The following is a 22,886-nucleotide window of genomic DNA, read 5'->3' on the forward strand; positions in this document are numbered from 1 at the left end:
CCGCCTGTCGACGCGGTCCGAGCTGTCGCTGGGGTCCCGCGGCGGCGGCCACCCGCCCGGACACCCGCACCCGCCCGGCGGCAGCGGCGGCGCCAAGAGCTCGGCCACCGTGAGCCGCAACCTCAACCGCTTCTCCACCTTCGTCAAGTCCGGCGGCGAGGCGTTCGTGCTGGGCGAGGCGTCGGGCTTCGTGAAGGACGGCGACAAGCTGTGCGTGGTGCTGGGCCCGCGGGGCCCCGAGTGGCAGGAGAACCCCTACCCCTTCCAGTGCTCCATTGAGGACCCCACCAAGCAGACCAAGTTCAAGGGTATGAAGAGCTACATTGCCTACAAGCTGGTGCCCAGCCACACGGGGCAGCAGGTGCACCGCCGCTACAAGCACTTCGACTGGCTTTACGGGCGCCTAGCCGAAAAGTTCCCTGTCATTTCTGTGCCCCACTTGCCTGAGAAGCAGGCCACCGGCCGCTTCGAGGAGGACTTCATCTCCAAGCGCCGCAAAGGCCTGGCCTGGTGGATGGACCACATGTGCAGCCACCCTGTACTGGCCCAGTGTGATGCCTTCCAGCACTTCCTCACCTGTCCCAGTACAGATGAGAAGGCTTGGAAACAAGGCAAGCGCAAGGCTGAGAAAGACGAGATGGTGGGTGCCAACTTTTTCCTGACTATCAGTGTCCCTGCTGGCCCTGGGGCTGGCCTGGACTTGCAGGAGGTGGAAAGCCAAGTGGATGGCTTCAAAGCCTTCACGAAGAAGATGGATGAGAGTGCCCTGCAGCTCAATCACACAGCCAACGAATTTGCCCGCAAACAAGTCACTGGTTTCAAGAAGGAGTACCAGAAGGTAGGGCACTCCTTTAAGTGCCTCAGTCAGGCCTTTGAGCTGGACCAGCAGGCCTTTTCRACAGGCCTCAACCAAGCCATAGCCTTCACTGGGGAAGCGTACGATGCCATTGGGGACCTCTTTGCAGATCAGCCCCGACAGGATCTAGATCCTGTGATGGACTTGTTAGCGCTGTATCAGGGGCATTTGGCCAACTTCCCAGACATCATCCACGTCCAGAAAGGTAACACCTTTATGTGTCTTCTGAAACAATGCAACTTTATGTATTGKTGATATTCGCACAGAAGGAGGAACCAGGGGCTGCATTTGTTCTGTGTCTGGCTTGCTGGGTTTGGGATAAATCTTGCAATGTTTATTCAGGTAAACTGATGCTAAAAATACTAAAAAAACACAACAGTGACAATTTTCATTCTGTGCCAAAGGCTTAAACTTTGTTGAGAATTGTATTGTTGTGGGAATTTTATTGGCCAGAAGTTACCAAGTTCGGCTGTGTGGGTGTGTGTATGTATATAAATGTGTGTGTGTTTGTGTATAGATACATATGTATATATATGTGTGTGTRWRTATATATATATATATATGTATGAAACTGTATCTGCCTATGCTACAGACATATTAATGAACTTGTTCAGAAATGAAGTGGCRTGAAAACATGTATTACTTTTTTATATATGTTAGATCATAGATACTAGGTCTTAAATCTCTGATCTAGTAGATATTAACTCTGAAGTAATCTGAAGATACTCCAGTTGTCCATCCWGTTTGAGGTTTAGTTTCATAACATTGTGTTATGTGCATTTTGCAGTGTAAAACACCCAGATGAGATGTTTAAAGCAGCTGGCTTTTGTCTATTTGGCYATTCACTAAACACTTTTAATGACTGTATAAAAACAATAGTCTGCCACAGTGTTCTAAGTAGGAATTGTTCATCCTGTTATTATCATAAGAAGGTGTTGCTCATTTGTTAACCTTGCTGAAACACATTTCTGGCTGAAAYGCATTTCTCAGATTCTGATTGCTGTTTGTATGGCACTTAGTGATCCATTGGAGAGAAAGCATCTCCARTAAGGAATTTTTGAGATGTTTTCAAGGATTTTGCATCTAGAGCGGTACCTTCAGATTTGAGACAAAACAGTTTGAAAAATCCAGCTTTCAGAAAGTCTACGTTATTGCTGGGAAAATCTGAGGAGCTAGAGTTAGTATAAAGTACAAAGTAAAGTGCCAAAGTTGATGTTATGTAAGAAAGWATGTTTTTCATAAAAAAATAAAATACACCAAATTCAGATTTTYATTCTCCCATAAAATCTTGGGAATTGAGTGAAAACTTTGAAAATTATGTGATTTTGAAGAGAAAAGGAGAAAGTGAATCTAACCTTTGAGTTGTTCTTTTAGCTGGCATGGCATTGTATTCTGATAGCAGCTTTCAAATGTTTTAAATTTGGAGAGAAGGATGACCATGCATGTATCTCATGCTTAGGAGCAGAGAATTTTAAAGTGAGTTGTCAACTAATAGATTATTTATAATCTGGGAAAAATTAAAGGGAAGGATTTTTATTAGGTAAAAAAAACAGCAGATAGTATATAATATTTAAATAGTATATCTTAAAGCTTTAAGACTATATAGAGTTCTTCCCTGTAGTATTTCTGGAGACTTTACTTTGAGAAGAGGTTTGGGAATAAGAACATACGTGGTTGACTTGACCGGTATTTYCTTCAGCTTGTATGTCTTTGCTTCATCTTTATTTCTGTTTTAGTTTGCACTTTTTGGTAAGATTTACTGTGATGAACCAGAGAAAGTTCTAGTAAATGAGCATCCACTAGAGAAATCCRTGAGCATAGCACACAAGTAGAATTACTGTTATTTGTATAGGCCAAAAAAAATCTGTTGGTGATAATAGATCATCTGAAAAAGAGAGTTCAAGTGTCTTTGTGTTTTATTTTCTAGTGTACAACTTCATGTAATAAAATGACCCCCCAAAAGGGGATGCCCCAAAACACTCTTAGAAGTAGTAGAAATAGTAGTCTGGTTGACATGTTGCTAAAATGGGCATGGTTTGTAAAAAGACGAACTCTGAAGTTATGAGTACTTCTCCATTTTCTTTCTACGTAGTGCAAATGCATTGTCCATTTGGGGTGAAAAGCCCAGTTCTTTCCTACRTTGTACATTCCCCTCATCCTCAGAAACACTAAAAATAAGGGTAGCTGTGGCCAAGACATACCCAAATCTGTGGGTGGAATATAAGACTGCCTTGTCTTATGTGCAAGCAAGTGCTTTGTCTTGTTATGGGTTTGCACTGCTGCAGGTAGTTGGACAGCTGCTTAATGTGATTTGGGATTTGAGATTAGACGTGAAGACTCCTGTTTGAATCAAGATTAAAATCTGAGTAGTATGCAAGTTGGTTCAAATGTGTTTTGTGGTATGAATTGAAAAGTATGCACATGTGGGTTTTTTGAATAATTTCTGAAAAAAAAGAATGCCAGAGAATCTCTGAGCTGGAGACAAAAATTTTATGCCCTTTGGCCATTATTTATTCTCTTAGAATTACAAACCAGAAACATAAAGCCCACTGTTGACAGGAATGTGTGTTAACTGTTGTGCTTTTAATTCTTCTGGAGTGCAGGTTTTTCCATCTCTTATGTTGAGGACATCATATATGATCTGAAATGTTTGGAAAGGGATTGACATTTTGGTCAATTATATAAACATAATAACCAGTAGACTATGGGTATATTTTCAAACTGTTTCTGGTCTTATGTTTTCTCTCAATATTTTATGAAGTGGCAATAATTTCAAYAGGAGATTTCTGAAGATTCTAGAGACTCTTTCTGCCCCTTTTATGATCTTGAGTATCCAGTGTTTAAGGAATTCTGCAAGGCGAGAAAAAGTTAAGATTGCTGCTSCAGAAGAGGCAAAAGAAGGATTTGATCTTTGTTGTTCCACATTCCGGTCGAGTGCCRACTTGACTGTGCTTTGTGAGAGGCCTAATCTAGTACCGTGTGCACCGCAGTCCAGGTCTGAGAAGATCCAYTGGATTGAGACCTACAGTGAAGAACACATTGAGTTGGAAATTCCACATTTTCATCCAGAAATACTTCATTTGAGAGTCTTACTGAGACTGGCACCAAGCATTTTGGTTCCAAGACTTGGATTCTGTGAAAAAATGGTGGTTGTTATTTTATAGGTTTTGTTTTGAAAACTGAGTACTTAAGGGGAAAAAATGACATCCGTAAGGGTAGACAACAGCAGAGCGATAGCTTTGAGCATCTAAGCRCTCAAAAACATTTATGAATCTAGCCCTCAACTCCTCTTAGAGAAATGATTCTAAAGTGCTTACATGAAAGTATTGTGCATACCTGTGTTTTCTGGAATGGAAGATCCAAATACATTAGACAGAAATATACTTGTACTTAGTTTTCTTTGGCTTCTGACAATAGATTTGTTGAAGAGGAAGATTAAGTTTAGTATGCTAAAACTCAGCTTCACTTTTGTTTGTCATTTTCTTTTACAGAAGTGGTTTATCTTCCAAGAAATTCTAGATTCAGTARCTCTAAGTTTGAGAAGAAAAGCAGCTTCTCATCTCCATTTGTAAAGTAGAATGCCTTTTTCTGTGTTACTGAGGTCTACTTGTGGAAATTCCCTAGGCATTTTTGGCAGAATAATTCCTAAATATTAATTGCTAGGGCTTCACTCTACTGATGAGATCTTCTGATTTCCATAATCTACAACATAAAATGCTCATTGCAGGCCCATGCAAGCTCAGGTTCAGGAAACTTACGCACATGTGAGAACTTGAGATAATAAATGCTCGTATTGTAGTTCATGCTTGTCTGTGGCTATCTAGTCTTGATATTTGCTTAGTTGGAATGGAGAAGTGATTTTTTTCTTCTCAGGTTAACTCTCTGAGGAGTTATTGAGGTCTTTTATGACTTCTGAAAGTACAAGAAATGTTAGTTAACTTAATGTGTTTCATCTCTACTTTCCAGAATCCTTGTCTTATCATTATGATATTAATGCTAGTAAAATTCAGTTAYRATTTTCACAAAATAGATTTGAAAAARTGGTCTAAATGTTTTCTGAAATATAGGCAGCAATTGACTTCCTCTACACTCCAAGATCTAAAAGAATTAAAAAAAAAAAAAAAAGAGGTTGGTCCTTTTACTTCTCGATCACTGTTTCACGAAAGTAAAATTAGGCAAATAGTCTTGTTTACTTGAAGCGGACTYAGTTCTGGACATTGGCTTTAAAGAATGTCCAGAGTTTGTTGTTAGAATATCTTATAAGAGCTGAAAATGCATTCCAGCTGGTAATGTATCAATGTTTATAATGTATCAATGTTTAGGCATCGGTGAAACCCAGCCCTGAAGACCACTAAAACAAAAAGGGCGGGGAAAGGGAGATATGTGTGTTCATGAATGAGTTAGACTGCTCAAAATTCATCCTAAAATTTTCTGTTGCAATGTAAGAGCAAGGGTCTTCTCTCTTGCTTCCTTTCTAGCCTCCTAAATTTGTTGTGAACTCATGTTCTCTCAGTCCCTTGTTTTTTTTACCCCTTTCCTTTTTTTTTTCTTAGTACCTCAAATACATATACTTTGCATGAGTTTCAACTCAACTAAATTTACTGTCTAAAAGCTAGACGTGTAATCTTAGCCAGATGACCACTGTAGTCAGTAAAAAGAGATGGGTACCTACGTTTCATCTGTTTAAGGACTTTGATAAGCAGGGATAGATTACTTTAGGATGCTTGCTGTATTTCTTGCCCTCTCAGCCTCCCATTGCTGTTGCGGGCATGATGTATTGTTTTTCTATTTGGTACTGAAATGCCCGATAGTATGTTCAGGTTACTGGTGAACGTGACTGAGACTTTCAGATAGCTAAGCTGCGAGAGCATCCCCGTATTTAGCAGCTTTAATAAATTATAGTTTCCTTGGAGGTAAGTGTGTGTAAATCACACAAACAACAGTGAGTAAGACTAAAATCGAGCAATGGCCTTATTTGAAAAAGATTAAACAATAAGAAAAATTTGAGTTTCTATGTCCTGTCTGCATGTAGAAAGCCTAAAAGATGCATGTGTTTCCTTAAAGTACATTTTTCCCTTTTTCTACCTCTTCTCCCACCCAATCTCTTCTTAGCTTAGTTTTGAGGGAACAAGGTTCATGCAGTMATGATGCATTTCTGGGTCCTGTTACCTTGGGAACATGTTAGCAGATTTCATACACATTTGATGAGGRAGAGAGTTTTCATGGATGATAAAACCCTGGTGAATTTTTCAAAAACAGGTGGCTTAGCAGGGGAAGGATATAACTGTTCCTCTTGTGSGAGAGGTCCTGTGCATTACTGCACACCAGGGAGTTCATTCACGCTGCCCATATAAATACTAACAGGCTGGAAATGTTTTGATCAGAGCTCACATCTTTGTTTTTGATCACAGRAAGTACAACTCTCAGCTCTTGTAAGAACAACCACTTCTTTTAAGTACTTGTTCACCTTAGGCAATAAGGCTCTKTCTATTGCGTAAACCTTGTGAACACCTAGAGAGTAATAAGGGCAGTGCAGATATTAAGGAAGTAAAAATGATTTCCCTAGAAAGAGGAAGTAATTTTTATTTGAAATACTATTTAGTACTTYTTCAGCTTGAAGTTTATGAAGAATCTGGGGGATGGTAAAGGATCTGCTTATGGTTGAGAGAACTCCAGGTCATGCTAAAAAAACCTTCCATCAGAACAGGGAAGGCAAGAGTTGRTAGACTGAAAATGTAAAGTGGTATCTGGAACTCTTGCAAGTCCTTGAAARCACATTATCAAAAACAAACAAGCTGGCTATTTTTTTCTGTTTTGCTAGTCACCTTTGAAACAAAGACATGTTTCAACCTTACCAACATCTTTCTGTGACTTTACTGTTAGATTCTGTGTTTGAACAGTTAAAATGCCAAGTTAATGTGTGCGGATTGTATAAACCTATGCAGCTGGTACCTTACTTACTTTAAATTACCTAGTTCAAATAGCACAGTATTCGAAGTCCTAATAAAAAAATTAAATTATATTTGGCTTAGCCTCCAAAATATTAGTCTTATGAACAGACTAGAGCAAATAAATGGCAAACATTTTCTACACAATCTGTTAATATCTTTTATGAAGASCATGATGATTTAAGCAACAACAACAACAAAAAAACATAGTGGAAAGTCCATATAAAATTTTGGAGTGGATGTGTCCTGCAATTGGTAGTGGAGGGCATACATTTAARTTATCTTTTCAGATCTTGTCAATGATTTTGCATTGTACTCATAGCAGAGCATGGAAAAGTGATGGTTTCAGCCTTTGTTTTAGGTAGTAATGCATCGTGTGTGGACAGCTGCTTTAATCATGATAAACTAAACTACTGTTTTTAATGCCTACATATGATTCTTTCATAACAACWTGAAAAGCAGATTAATGCTATTATTGAGAAGTTGGCATTACATTTTGTCTCATAGGCAAAGAGCTGCTTAATATCTAGTTTTTTCAAACTTTACATCATTATGTGCATGAAAAGCTATGCCARCTAGCTTACAATATACTGAAGAAAGACACAGTCTACCAAATTTTATGGTAATGACACTGCATTTTCCAGTCGCTTGCAGTTCTAAGTATGTTCAGATGCAGTGTCTTTCTCCTCGAAAGGCAGACAATTATCTTCTGCCTTTATTACACTGTAACATTATTTTATAGACTGTATAATTTATAATCTCTAGATAGCATTATAATGTTTTACAACATTGTAATGTTCACATATTCTGCTTTTATAATACTATAAAATATATTTTAATTGGTCCCACTGATGTTGTTTTACCTTAGATACATTTATTACAACAAGGAGTCTTCTCGTTGTTGTCCTTCCTCAGATACTGCAGTGTTCAAAGTTTCAAGAGAGAACATTTGAAGTGCTTTGGGGAAAGTGGAGCAGGATCTGCATTTCTCTCGTTATGTAAATTTTTGGATCTTGACTCTTTTCGTATAAATTTACACAGATGTCTATGCATATTATATTTGTTTCTCTGCTTAGGACAGTAGTGGAATTACACATATGRCGGTGGACAAACAAATGCCATAAATTGTGCGCTCTTTTTGCTTCCTTCAACAAATGCAGGGAACAACATCCAAAAGCAGCTTTTTCACAGCATCTCAGTAAAGTAGGGATATATGAGTAGGTGGACTCTCCATCTGTACTTGCTTCTTTTGATGATGGGATAACAGTGTCTTCTGCTGTGTTACTTGTCTTCTGTCCATCTACATCTGGTGAATCTCAAGAAGATTTTGAAGAAGCTATCATGTAATRGAATGATGCTTACATTCATTTTGGTAATGACTTATATTCATCTTCTGTGGATCTGTTCATATGCTCTTAACCGGTTTTACTGAGATTTAATTTATATCATGCATGCACAGCCTCATTTCCAATTTAGGTTGTTCCTTGAAGTAGGCATTATGAACATAGCGTTTATAAAAGCTATTAAAAATCTGTAACATCATTCTGGCAGAAAAGTACCTATTCTTAACATCCYGAATGGGAGGAACTAATGTTCAGARCAGCCTATGACACTTAAACTGTAATAGWCCAACTTAAATTCTGGAAGAGCAAAGATYTGTRAKAAAGCCAGTTGAGCCTAGGAAGAGATGAAATGTTGCCATTACAAATAAACACTTTGCATTCTGATTGTATAGAGAGATACTTACCTCCTTCCTCTTCTTTCTCCATTTCAATCATAGGAGGCAGGAGAAGATATGAAAGAAAATATAACACGTTTACCAGAGGCAGAGGCCAGTCTGTCTGGTGTCACACTTAAATGTGAACTAGTAAGAAGTACTTAAAATCACTGAAAATTTTCRTCTTGGTACTTCTACAGATTGCACTGGCTTAAATTTTCGAGAGTATCCACCCTGAAATGGTTCAGCATGATGTGATTTTCAAATGACAAATATACTGYATTTCTAACAAATAGGCACATGTACTGAATTTCTAACACCCAGAGCTGATTTAAGTTCTACTCCCTTCTGTACCCCTAGYCTGTAACATCAGCTAAAGTGTTGTCAGAGATAAACTCCTTAAATTGTGCRTGTGAGTGCTGAGGAGTACAGGCTATCCTAGCATTGAACAAAAATAGCATTATCTGATGTTTGCCTCTTGGGCTGTGATGCCAAATGCTGTGTTTATGATCATGGAAAACAATGTRTGTAACCTAGCTAGACTATAGATCTTTTGTTATTCTGTTCATTTTTAGGAGATTAAATTGTTCCTGACAGGCCTCCTTTCAGATATCACTGCAGGTACACATAAAGTCAGTAGAATTACTCATTGATATAATTCAAACGTGCTGTAGTGGCTAGGATAAGGCAGTTTGTTTGCTGAAAGCACTGTCTGTATCCAGGACATCTATAGATAGATGTTTCTTTTAAAATCACTGTATTTGAAGTTTGAATKGAAAACTTCCAACTGATTTTGCACTGTTTTCACATATGGTTAAGTGGCAATATAGGATTTTTTGTTTTGTTTTGTTAATGGGGTTATGCTGARCAGGAGGTGAAGTAGACTGATGGTTCTGTAGAGTTTCTCTCATTATTTTGACATCCTCTCTCACATACAATCATTCACTGCTTTACGGGCARACTGTGGGGTTGATTGCTTAGCATTGTAATTAGCAAAGTGATGTGTTCTTATTGGAGGTGCTGCATGCCAAAACTGGTAGATTTTTTTTGGGGGGGGGACTTTAGAGATGAAATGCACATTTCCCATGTGTTAATTTATATATTTTTCAGCAGCATAAGCATTTTGGAGACTCTGATCRTGTAGAGGTCTGATAAAAATTCTTGTAGCTCTGGAAAAATAAATTGGCCRAGTGAACTCTTACGTGTATGCACACCAACTTGGTTTTGTAGGCACAATGCGTCTAATCAGATTTAAAATGTGGGATTATAAGAAGRATGGGATTGCGGTTAAACACACACRGTATTCATTAACTCTGATAGTTCTTTAAAGTTGAGTGCCATTTGACACTACATTCTAGCACCATCATTAATGAGCTATATATGAATGAAATTAGTATCTTTGTTAAAATGAGTAAACATGATTAGAACTTGTCAAGTTTCTGAAAACTCTGGCAAAGGCTGTTTTATTTTTTCAAGATCTCTGAATTGTCTAGATTAGAAAGTGATTTTATTTTGGACTGGAGAATACATCTTTCAGTAAAATCTGTCAGCGGGCTTTGGAAGAGGATAGCTGGAAACATAAACAACTCTACCTAACATAAATCATCCAGCAGTCAATCAACATTAACCTTAATGTTATCAGAATGCTATAATTTTGGAGTGTAGATTTTTAGGGTAGTTTTATTCTAATAGTGTTTTGAGCAATCAGAAAGAAATAATAACAAATAAAGTTTTTAAATTGCTGTTGTATTTTTAATTGCTGCAGACTCTAAAAACATTATAGCCATTTTCCCATATCTATATTAAAAAAAATCTTGTGTATATTAAAGAAGGTGCAGTTTCATTTATTTTATTTTTGTATTTCAAACTTACTTTCATTCTGAAAAATAGAACATGTATGTATTCTTAAAATACATTTCCACTGTCAAGAATATCATCATTGAAGTAGAAATCCTGGCTTTGAAAATTCTATTTTGTTGACGTTTTCAGAAGAGGCAAGTCACTGCTACTTTTTGTCTTTAGTGTTGAAGATCACATGTTTATTTTCTGTTTAAAACTCTAAAATCTGATTTTAGAGTAGTGAGTTGTTCTTTCTTTAGTTACTGTGCTGATGCTTTTTCATTATGATCTTTTTATACAGTTAAATCTCTACTAGGGAAGCCTTCTGGTTTTAATTTCAGGAAAATTCTCATTGTGCTGCTTTCCATTCTATGTCTTGGCCAAAAATGTAAAGAATTTGCAGAATCTTAACTTAATGTGGGTAATCTTTGTTCATGGCATTCTTTGCAAATCATCTGTCAACACAGTGATATCTCCATTCTATTACATGCAGTTTTATAGTTTTACTTTGAATTGGGAGAGAGATGTTGGGTTTTTTTCTTTTTTTGGGGGGGGGTGGAGGAGGAAGGGGTTGGTCCAGTGGTACAACTAACSAAAAATAATGTATTTTTATACTGTTGCTTTCTCATTCTGCTGCAGCTTCTGTTTTGGTCACTTTGAAGTGCTATACATTACAGTTAATAYGTGTGAAATTTCACACTAGCATATAAATTAGCTAACATTTTCATATAGCAAAGTTCAGCAGAACATAAGTCTAGAACTTGCTGTTGGTTAAATCTAATTTGAGATATTTGTTAGTACTGAGCAGTATGAACAGTAGCAACAAAATAATTGATGTACTTTTCAATTGCTGTTGCTACTTATGAGCTATTATGTACTTTTTGGAAAAAAAAATAGAACTAGTTCTGTTTTAGGAAGCTTCTAGTTGACTCCCTTTAGAATATAGCAGAAAACACAGCCTTGAGTTCGCRGCTGTTCTTAGTAGAGTTTTATTGCAACTATAAGGGCTAAAAATACCTTGTTTTTTTCCTTATAAATGGTTTGAAATTCCTACTGTACYCTTAGAACATGGGTCACTTAAATTCTTGTGCTAACCATGGAATGCAGTTTATTTGTTCCTCTAGAAACAATTTGAAGTTCCTGATGATAAGTAGTGGACTGTGATTAAGGAAAACGTACCGTCTGRTTTCTAAAATCTCTTTTACAAACAATGTTCTTGATGTTTAAGGATGACCAAAAATCAAAGTTTGCTTATAGGGGAAGACAACACTTAAATTCTAATGACTTCTAATGACTGGAGTTATGCATTGCATAGAAGAGTCCAGAGTATGATTTTTTTTTTAACATATAGTCCAGCACAGTGGTTCTGCTGCTTTCCTTGTGTTGGCTCTAATAATTGTGTAGTTGTGGGCTGAGTCAGATCAAATAGCTAAGCCATTGATAAAACTAAGCCTCCATCTCCCTACCCTCCAGGCCAAGTGCAGTTTTTTATTTGCTTAATCATTTGAGTCATTCTGTAACAACATCTTTGCTAGATATGATGTCAATGGGAGGGCCTTGTAGACTGGCTTGTTTTGGCAGCAGTCTGCAGTTACACTGTATTAGAGGTAATGTTGTTTCTTCCTCAGATGTTCTTCTGAAAAGGAGGGTAAATTGAAACTGTGGCTATATGCACATGGTCTACACCCAGTTTGCCTGCTCAAAGTTTTAAGCAAAAGGTTCTGGTTAAATAATCCCAGCATTAGATGCCTTGATAAGGAAAGAGTAAACATATTTTTTAACTCCATTTCTGCTTTTGTATCCTTTTGTATAACTCACCAAAAGCAATGTACTGAATATATTGTTTTCTCTCTTCTTTTTAGAGATGGTGTCTTTTATTAGAGATAGTGTCTCAAAATAAAGGTAAAGCAAAGGGAATCATTAAGTTCAAAGTTCCCACTTGGATATTGAGTAGCATGTTTTAAAAGACACACCATAGAAGCCTACTGTTGGGCCTGCATATTTAAAATATTTAATATGAGGAACAGCTTAATGGCCTGGAAATGTAAGTCATTTTACTTCCTTGTAAGAAGTAATGCACCAAACTTTATTGTGCAGTTCACTGACTGTGCAAAGATAAAAATTATTTATTGCACAGGTAATTTTATTTTCTCAAGATTTCTCATTTGTAACTGTTGAAAGATATTCTATGTTAAACTTTGAGTTTCTGTAAAGAACACAATGTTTTCTGACTCTGAGTTGCTTCCCTTGGGAGGGAGCAGTCGTTCAGAGGAACCTTTGTACTTTGACACAAATTCTTCGGGGAGGCTGCCTTACCGCAGCTTATTGGCTAGTGGACCTCAAAGGAGGCATTCAGGAATGTGGTGTTCTTTGTTTTTGCCACGCTTTCCACTGATACAAAGKCCAGAACCGTCACCCTCCTCAGACTTTTTCCATTCTGTCATTTGCAGCTACTGCCTTTATCTGCAWCATTTATGAGAGTCTCTTAGGTTGTTAGAAGCTGGTGCACTAGCGTGATTGCCCCGTGTCACCTTTCCATCCTTTGGAAGCAGTGCTGCTTCTYGCCCACCCTGCGAACAGTGACCGCAGCAGTGTGTCAGGCAGCAAAGACGTCCCTTCTGTCCCCGCTGAAGCCAGCACGTGGAAGACAAAGAGCTGTCGCGTGAAACGCAGGCCGTTCTCCTTGGCTGGCACTCGGCTTGCTTCACTCCTCCTCCCGCCCTCCCTGCCACAAGTTCCATTAAGGATGTATTGCAGAACATTCTTGTAATGTATCCGGGGGAACTGCAGGACTAACTTCCCCCTTTTTTCCCCTGTGTGTTCTTTCATTCCCTTTGCAGTTATTTTGAAATCTTTAACGTGGGGTGAAAAGAATAACAAAAACATGGRTATTTACTGGAAGAAGTAGATTTCTTTCACTAATAAGTAATAGAAATATTTGTAAAACTGTTATGATTATTATGACACTGTTTGTTCTGTTTTAGCATAGTTTGTCACCAAAGTGGAAGAAATACTTGAGTAACTGCAGTCATAAAAGCATTAGATTATAGGATCTTAAAAATTAACTTGCTGGCTTTTACAAGCTAGGTGAGTTTTGAAATTAAGTATTTTGGACTGAGATGCTGAAGATGTTGCTGTATTTGTGACTTAATAGGTGACTGAATTGCAGACCTGTGTGACTTCAAAGGTACTTGCTACTGTTGCACTCTCTTTTAGAGGGGATGTTGAGCTCACTAGTTTATGAGCTTCCTCTCCATATGCAATATTGCTGTTTGCAGTCAAATCCCTGCTGTTGCAGCAGTTTCTCAGATGTRTTGCAGAATGATACAGTTATAAACAGTATCACTCATTACTGCTTTGTTTTTTAAGAATCTAGCAAGCCCAGCCATGAAACAGATGTCTGTTGTACTAAGCACTGTACAAATACAGAGCAAAAAGGACCCTTACCCCAATTAATTTCTAAGCTTGTCTTTATTTGGATTCTAACTTAAGATGCAGCTGAAGTTTTACTCTTGACTGTTGTATGCAAAACTCCAAAGCTGATGTTCAGGTGCTGCATGAAGGAGAGGTGGACATGTGGCAGTGTGAATTTGGTACACTTTTAAAAGTTACTACCGTTATTTGGCTACTGATTACTCATGCTGGCAGGTGCAGGGGAGATTTGGCTTTGAGAGAGAGGCGGGAGTTGGGTGAAGAGCAGTTTTGGTTGCAGGTCTTCGTGAGCTGAGCCCCATGACGTTTGCTTTCCTGTTACATTGCGGGCTGCAGCTTGGGCTTGTGACATCGCCGCTGAACATGTGAAGAACCGGTGAACGGTTACTGCTGGTCAACTGGTCCTATCATGCAACTGGGTGTGATCCTTCCACAYGCATGAAGGAGAGCTTGGTGACACATGGGCATTTGCATGAGTTTGCGTGATTATATGCATACTTACAGTTTGGGGGGGAAAGTAAGTACAAGCTCAAGAACAGGTTCAAACCCACCCTTAGTTAACTGTTCACACAGTCTTAAAACATTTCTAGTAGTAATAGAACTGCAGGTGATAGGAAAATGCGTTGTTGAGCCCAAACCTGAGTGCTCTCAAATGAAAGGCTTTAGGGGTTGGGGGGGGTTTTGTTTGTTTGTTTTTTAAGGTACTTGACTTTTTCTGCTTTATTGCAGCCTTATATGTTTACAAGGTCTGCCAGTTTATTGGCTCAATACACTTTTTTTTCTTCTCCTGGTAACTCCTCAATGCCTCTATTTAAATTGCCATTCATACTGTGTATTTCCCAGCTTGAAAGTATTTATTTTTCAAGAATTTTACGTTGTCCGTGTCTTCTTGGCTGCTAGCATCATATTGTAAATGTCTCATATTAAATGTGTTTATATAATTTTGAATTGTCTAATTGCATAGATCAAAACAAGCACTGAAACCTATGTGTTTCTCTTAAGACTTTAACAGTATTCAGTGAGCATCTGCATCTGTTTAACATCAGGCTTTGCACAATGAAAAACAGCTTTCGCATCTGCTTTTCTCCACCTTTAAAAACAGAAATTGATATAGTGCAGTTCTTTGAGCATTTTTGGTCCAGGCCCCCTTTGCTGCTTGAAAGCTAGTCCTGATTAGTGGAACCAGATCTCCTAACAGTCTTTTTTTTGTTGGACTGGAAACTTTAAATGCATAGGCAGTTTTTCACAGAGCTGGAATTAAAACACATGCACAGACACACACGTGTGTGTGGGTATTCCATCACTCTTGGAACAGTGCAATTTTGAATATTTATCTCAGACATGTTATTTAGCAGATTTCCTTAAGCTAATGTGCACTGGGAGGAGGCTCCTTATGTGTTTTTTTCTTAAAATATGTTTTAGCTTTTTTAGGGCTACTATATTTTTCCTRGAAATATGTCTTGCTGTTTTGATTGTCCAAACTGGTATTTGATAAGTTAGGATCCTAACTCAGAAAATCAGAAACCAGCAGGTGTAGTTAGGCCAGAGGGGCTGTTGGGCAATTTCAGCAACCTGAGAGGGCAGCAGCAGGGCTGCAAGGGTGAGGGAGAGGCGTCAAGTAGAGGGTGAGGAGTTTGGCATTTCAGAGGAATATAGGAATTTGGGGCAGAGCCAGGAGTGAAGACCTTGGAACAGGTGCTGAGGGCAGTGGGGTTGAGGGGAAAATGTGTGGAGCATGAGGTTTTGTGGAATATAGTCTGTGGAGGGAAGGGTTAGAAGTTGTGGGTCAGGAGGCGTTAGGAGTGACCTTGGGACACTTACCCACTCAGACATCTCTGACTAATACCTTCATTTTCAGGCAGGGATGGACAAAGGAACTGCTCTCTTCACCCCTCTTCCCTTGCCTTCTCCCTCTCCTCTCCTGCAACATGTGACCCGCTGAGTCTTTAAAAACAGGTCTTTAATTTTTCTGTAATTTTAAAATTATTTGATCTGTGCTCTCTAAAACTTGTAATTCCCCTAGTTTTGGAGAAAGCAGGGTTGCAAATCACGCTGTAAGGGAGAAATAACAATGTATCAGTGTCACAAACCTCAAACAGTCCTGTACTTGCATGTGCTTGAGTTGTTCCACCCTTAAAGACAGTGAATCTCTGCTGAGGCTCAAAACTTTGCTCATGTATAAGGGTTTTGCTCAAATAAAAGGGTTATAGGCTACAGAGATATTTGAGATAATTTGAGATTAAAGATCTGAGAAAATCTGAGATTAAAGATGTTATGTTACTGTTAGTAAAGCTATAAAGCTGTGCAAGCTAACAACACTTTTTACCAAGATACGTTAAAATAGATGCTGAGCAAATTTTGAATGGTATTTTAGAACAAATGATTTAGTTTGCTGTTTAAAGTGTTATAAATAGGATTTTTTTTCCTGTGTTTTGGAAAGGTTTTTTGTTACCCTAAAAAAACCCTAATTTTTCCTMTATTAATTTAACATTATTTCACTAATAATTCAACACTAAATTTAGAGGTACTTCAAAAAGCAATCAAGTTCATGCTTAAGCATAAATATAAACTCATCGCATACATTGCTGACCTTCAGTTGTAATCTATGTGGAATTTAAAGGAAATTCCATTATAGTCCATATATATCGGTATGCATCAACACAACAGTATTAATGGTTGCAAGTTTTCCCCCTGGATTTCTTTTCCTAATTATATATCTTTTCTTTAATGTCAGAAAAAAGACATAACGCGTAATATTTCAACTATGGAGGGTTTTCACGTTTGTTAGTGTATAGTTTTTATAGATGTAAAATAATTCAAAGGTTATACAGGCCAAAAAATTTAATTATACTTTCAGCTGCTGATGCTGTAAGTTCCAGTATTTTTTTTCCAGTTTGGTCATCTTAGAAATAACATTTAAAGCTGTTTCCCCACATCAGAACTGAAGAGTTGTCATGTTTATTTAATCAACTCCATCTGGCTTCCAGTAAGTCCCAAATTTCATTTTTTTTTCACTGTTTTGCAGAGATTCCTGCACTGCAAACAAAATGCAGAGAAAATTTTTACTAAGACTGTTTTTGTTTGTCGAAAGACGTGTCCTTGAACGAGTCGGAGTTGACAGAGGTTTTTCAGATCACGCTCTGCCTCTCAGACTCCTCGTTCGTTAAAGGAGAAAAGAGAGATCTYCTGGCACAGCCTTGCGTCCTGCTGTGCTGCGTGCGGAAAGGGTTTTCGCTGGTGTTTTTCTGGGCCCGGCTGGAGATGCTGAGGTCAGTCGGCCGCAGCGGCGGTGCGGCTCCGGGTGAGGCCGTGCCGCCTCGCCACGACYGGCCGCGCCGCCGGCCCCCCGCCGCTCTGGCTGCTCCCTGCGCGGCCTTCAGCAGCCCGAGTGCAGCCTCCAGTTTACACTTATTTTGTTGGTAATGTTACTGCCATGGCCTCTTTTTTTGAAAGAAAAAGAGGGGGGGGATCCATATGGTCTATCTGCAAGTACGTCACCACACAGAGGAATTTCTTAAGCTCTTGGCTGAGAGCTTATGCTGGGACTGCAAACAGAGAAGTTGCCACGTAGAGTGCAGCCTAAACACAAATTAAGGAGAGACGGAGCATGAGTTTAAGAGCAGAGAAGTACCAGTAACAGAGGATATATTTTCCAAGTGTTGCTTTTTAAAACAAAAGAACAGCCCAGTTGCCCCCAGTTAAAAATTGTTAGATACTTAATGAGGAAAAYCCATGCATGTTTCTGTGATTTTAGGAAGGCTAGATTTTATTTATAAGACAAAAGCCCCCTCCGTTACAAAAATTRAACAAACTCTGCTCCCCAAGTCCACCAGATCGTCTGGTATTTAACTTGGCTCTAGTACGAGTATACGTTTATCCTCCGTTCTAGCTGGCTCCCCGGTGGGACGTTGAAGACGGGGCAGCAGGTGACGTGCACTGCCTGGTGGCGTGCCAGGCGCCTCTGAACGAAAGGCGCTGAGCAGCGGCCGTGCTCCGCGGCTGCCCTCCTGCGCGGCTGCGTGCAGCGATCCCCAGAGCAGCCGCAGATGGAAACCGCAGAGTTTGTGTGCCAGGGTGCTTGGGGAAGGAGCGTTCAAAACGGCATATTAAACAGGCTCAGCAACGAAAGAGTGCAAGATATTGCTCTTGATGACTATATTCTTGCTGTTGAGTACTGTTTACATATGTGGTTTCAGGCTGACAAGATTTCTCTCCCAGCATGTGGATAGGAGATTGTCCCCCTATATAGGAGATATATAGGCGGAGAGGCTTCGCTGTTAGCTTGCAGACTAGTTTCTGCTGGCAGTAGGGAGCACAGAAAAGCATTTCTTCAAGGARATGTAAAGGGAGGCCTGTCAGTGAACTGTAGTCACTTGTGCGATACAAAGTATAATGTGAAAGGATAGAGTTATTTAAGACATTACAAACAGGTGAAGAAACAAGTAACTTCAGTGTGATTGATCATAAAGGCTGTGAAAACTGTCATAAGACTAAAATTTTGTGAGAAGATAAAAGCTGTTCTGGTGTGACTGTCTTTAGTCTCGTGATCAAAATATATGTGTAATATTTATGCAGTTCCTCAATACTGGGAAACGGAGTCCATGAAAATGAATGTCTAGGACACATCTTAGTATTCTGTGTCACTGTTTGAGCCTGGTTTTGGTACTCTTCTGTTTTTGTAAGATGTGTGTGCTTTAATTAGCTATCTGGAGGAGGAAGAGGAAGGCTATCAATTCTTTCGCTCTATTTTTCCTCTGTCTCCTACAGGACTGTGTTATCTCTGCYTAGATTTCTACAACTTTGAAATAAGCTTCTAGATTCTGTAGTACTGAGGGACTAGATTGGGGATATCTGTAATGTAAAAGCACAGTGTCAGATTTGTCAGATTTTGAGTATTCAGATYTCATTTTGATGTCTCACATTATTGAAAATCAGATTTCTGTGTGAGGTTATTTTTATAGTGTTTACGTAGGCTTAAATCCATCTGACTAGTTTTCTAGTGCTTTAATTTTTTCCGCTGCTAGTATATTTATCAGTCATTCTCTAAAGGACACCATCTGATTTTTAAGATTGTGAAATAGAAATGTTTTTTCTTTACTAGCTTTAGCAAGCTAGATTTTTTTTAAAAAAAAAAAAAAGGAGTTTTTTTGACAACATTCACTGTTGTGTGATTTTTCACTCTGAAAAAGTGTGTATTGCTTTTCAACTTTAAGATCTTTTAGAGTGTATTGATATCAGTAAAAACCCATGACTGCARCTGAGATCTGCGAAGTCATCAGGGTCATGTTCTTCACTCTGTTCTGGTAAATTTATGTTCTGGATAAGTCAGTTTTACAGTTGTTCTGTTTTATGTTCCATGGCATGATCATTCAGCCTTCATATAGTTAGAATGGAATTAGAGTGACTTCTCTTTTACAAGCCTGTTTTATCTGTTAAACCTTACTTGCTTATGTCACCTTTATGTCAATTCTTCATGTTTTCCTACAAAAATTTATGAATGTGATTTAGGTTTTTTACATGTTCTTGGGGAATGTAGTATTTGACAGCTAATCTAATTAACAACTAGTTATCTGTACAGCTAATCATTTTCTGGATTTTTTCCAAACATAATATCCAGAATGGTAAAATTTTTATGCTACAGATTTTAATACTGTAGTTGTAAAAACAGCTTAATGTATATATATATGGGTTTGTATATATATTAAATCRCTTTTTAAAATATAGTAAAGTCCACATTGTCCTCACAATTCAATTGTTTTATTTTGTTCTTTACACAGGAGCCCTTACCAAAGTAAAGGAGAGTAAGCGGCATGTGGAAGAAGGCAAGATGGAGCTCCAAAAAGCTGAGGGCATTCAAGAACGCTGTAACATTATTTCTTTTGCAACCCTAGCAGAAATTAATCATTTCCACAAAATTCGTGTGAGGGACTTTAAATCACAGATGCAACATTTCTTGCAACAGCAAATACTTTTTTTTCAAAAAGTGACACAAAAGTTAGAAGAAGCTCTTCACAAGTATGACAGTGTTTAATCTCTGAACTTTGATTTGTGAACTTTGCTCAGTATGAAAAGGATTTAAGCAGCAGAGCAAACGTTGCTGCTGTTAAAGAAATATTGCCAGTGGTAGATGGTGGTACAAGGATGGTTTTGTGTTCACCTGGAATCCCAGTTTAATCTGATTATATAGAAAGGAACAGTTATATGGCTATGTAGTAGCAATTGTAACTAAGTTATACCGTGTATGCCGGCACTACCATTGTAACTTTTTCGAAATAATGAGTATACTATTTGCCTTATTGCTTTTTGAAGTATGGTATTTTAGTGCATACTTTGTAGACCTCAAAACCCTTTGGGTCTTTACAGAAGCTGGCTAGAGAAAAGCCTTCTTCAGATGCCTTTTTACTCTCCTAGATTTGGATTTCCTAAATTCAAACAATTCTCTGTTTACAGATTCCTACTAGAGCAGCTATGTGATTCTGTGCCTTTAGACTCTATTTTTCCTTGTTTAGTAAGTCACATTTTTATAATTGAATGAATGAAGGGTTGATGCCTATGACAGGAACCGATTATGAAACCYCATACTGACTGGAAAAAAATGAGCTGCCATCTAATTCAAGTTCTGTCTTTCAACAAACATTGTCTCAAAAAGGAAAATTTAAAATCAGTTAGCACTTTCCCTGAAAATGGAGTACATTTTACATGTACTAGGATGTTAAGCACATACACAAAAATACAACACCACTAAATCCCCTTTCCTGAAAGAATATTATATTGAGAGGTTTTCTGATACAAAACGTTAGTGTGAGTGAAACCTGGAAGAGCCAGGCTAACAGAAGATGGTGTTTATCAAGGGGGTATGAATGCAAGCCAAGTGGCTAAAACATATTTTTAAGTTTGAAATGATCTGCTAATTGTTCAGTTGCTGATTCAGCTTAATTTCAGACTTGCATCTTCATTGCCAGTTGACTGAATTGAGACTCCACTGTGATTCATTAGTTTACTAAGTTACAGATTTTCAGGGTTGTTAACATAAATGATTTGAAATCAGTCTTGACTGAACTGACTTGGAAAACAAGTTTCTATGTTCATAACACTCAAGAATTAACAATTGTCTTAATTTTTGTATAAATATTTTGACAAGCAGGGTGCATTTATATATACTTAAACACTATCTTTTTAAAGAGTTCTCTGACTTATTTCCCTAGAATTTAAGTCTGAAGTTTGTGTTCAACCTATTGGTTTCCTTCTTATAGGTCAGTATGACAGAGAGTTTTTATTTATCCTATCTTTTTTTCTTTTAAACAAAAATAACAAAAGCTTCCAAGGAAGCAAAATGTTTACTTTTTTGTTTTTAATTAAATTAATCACAGGTAGCTTACACAAACAAAAGCCTGGAAAATGAAGTTAAGTGATAGTTACATTTACGTCTGAATCATTCCTCACCTGTATTCCAGAAATGCACAGCTCTGCCATTAGATCCTGTCAGTTTCTCCAGCTTAACTCCACAACCACTGTTCTAAAGGAATACCTTTAAGAATGTAGTTTTGTTTTTAAGATTCATGCCAAAATGCTTTGAGATTGCTATTTTGAGCAGTTTGCATACAGCAGTGCTAATGTGTACCCAAAGGAAAAATACAAAATGATGAAGTGGAAAAAACAGTATTTGTAGAAGGAAGGACAGTCGTTGAAGAAGGAACCATTTGCAAGCTACTAAAAGAATGTTACAAAAAAACAACATGGAGGAAATAAAATACGGACCATGGTCCTAGGGCTGTCTCGCTCTTTATTTTCCTCATGATGTCTCATTCTACATTCAAAGCTCGGGGCTTCCAATAATAGTTCTTCCCCTGTAGTACTCCAACTTCCCATACATAGTTTAGTTATTTGAGATAGTGATGAGCTAGTGCTGAGCTAAGTTCCATGGCTTGTGTTTGCTTAAGCCAAGTATTAAATATCTTCGCAGTAATTAAGTCAGACTATAATCAAATTTGTTCTACATGGAGGTGTTAAGACCTGTTCAGAAATTCATCTTGGTCCAGTTGAAGTATTTTAGGAGGTTAGTATTAATAAAATGTACATGTCTGGGGAAAATGAAACTGTGATATGTATACATACAGCATTATCAGACAAGTACAGTTTTCCCAAATAAACTGTCATGGCCTTCACATTACTTTCTCATTTGTCAGTTTTTGGTGTGGTGTTTTAAATTTGTTAAATGTGATGTACAAAAAAAACTTGTCTGGAATCCTAGATCTGAATTACTTCAGAATTTGAGAAGCTTCTAATCTGCATCTGTATGTTCAGTCTTCCTTTTTTTTCCCGACTCATTGTAGGGATTTGGGGTTAAACTGAGCTAGGAAGCCCCTGTTAAGTTAATTCTTACAGCAATACATGGGAAATAATAGGTTTTGTTTTATTTGGAACAAGTATTATGTTGACCACTCATGACTGACTTGACTACTGGATGGTGCCATCTGAGGTCAAATATACTCTGCAGTAAGGTGAATGTAAATTACGTGATACTCTCAATGCCTCAAAGGAACTCTTATCAAGACTCCTGTAAAATCAGTAAATAGGGAGAGCAAATTAGCTCTATAGCTTAATGTTAAATGCCTTTATTTTATACCATTCCTGTAACTTGTTTTAGATGCATAACAGTTTTTGCATTGATAATAATAAGGATCTGGTATATTTGTTGGGGAGGGAGGATGGAAAAGCTCTTGAAAGCTGCAGGGCAGCCCCACCGAGGTACTGGTTTCTGTGAAAATGTTGAATCCAATGGAAAACTGTAGAATAAACACATAAGTGGAATATATCTACTTAAAATGACCAGCAAGTRGAGTATGAATGTCTCTGTCTAAATCATAGTTTCTAGATTTAAAAATTAACAACCTGTTAAAATGATTAGATCATTTGTTCTCTAGCCCTTTTGTTTTATTATGATTGCATAGAAGACACTGCGTGTTTTCTTTTTTTTCTCTACCAGCTTCAGGGTCAAACAGCATGATACACTTGATTTAGGAATATATCATGGACAACTCAGCTTAAAGAGATCAGTAGGAAGGTTATGTGATGATGCAACACTCAAGCACTA

General features: G+C 38.0%; 1 protein-coding gene across 1 annotated transcript; it reads left to right on the top strand.

Annotated features, from left to right (window-relative positions):
- Window position 1: 1 nt before the first annotated feature.
- SNX18 (sorting nexin 18) lies at window positions 2-21,957 on the top strand (the record flags this gene model as incomplete). Its single annotated transcript, XM_085297704.1, has 2 exons — window positions 2-1,061; window positions 19,570-21,957. Coding segments are annotated over 2 exons (1,314 nt in total), but the record flags the coding sequence as incomplete, so codon positions are not given.
- Window positions 21,958-22,886: the final 929 nt, after the last annotated feature.

This window comes from Rhea americana, unplaced genomic scaffold (assembly GCF_003343005.1).
Source record: "Rhea americana isolate MKP2758 unplaced genomic scaffold, rheAme1 scaffold_13, whole genome shotgun sequence".
Taxonomy (NCBI): Eukaryota; Metazoa; Chordata; class Aves; order Rheiformes; family Rheidae; genus Rhea; species Rhea americana.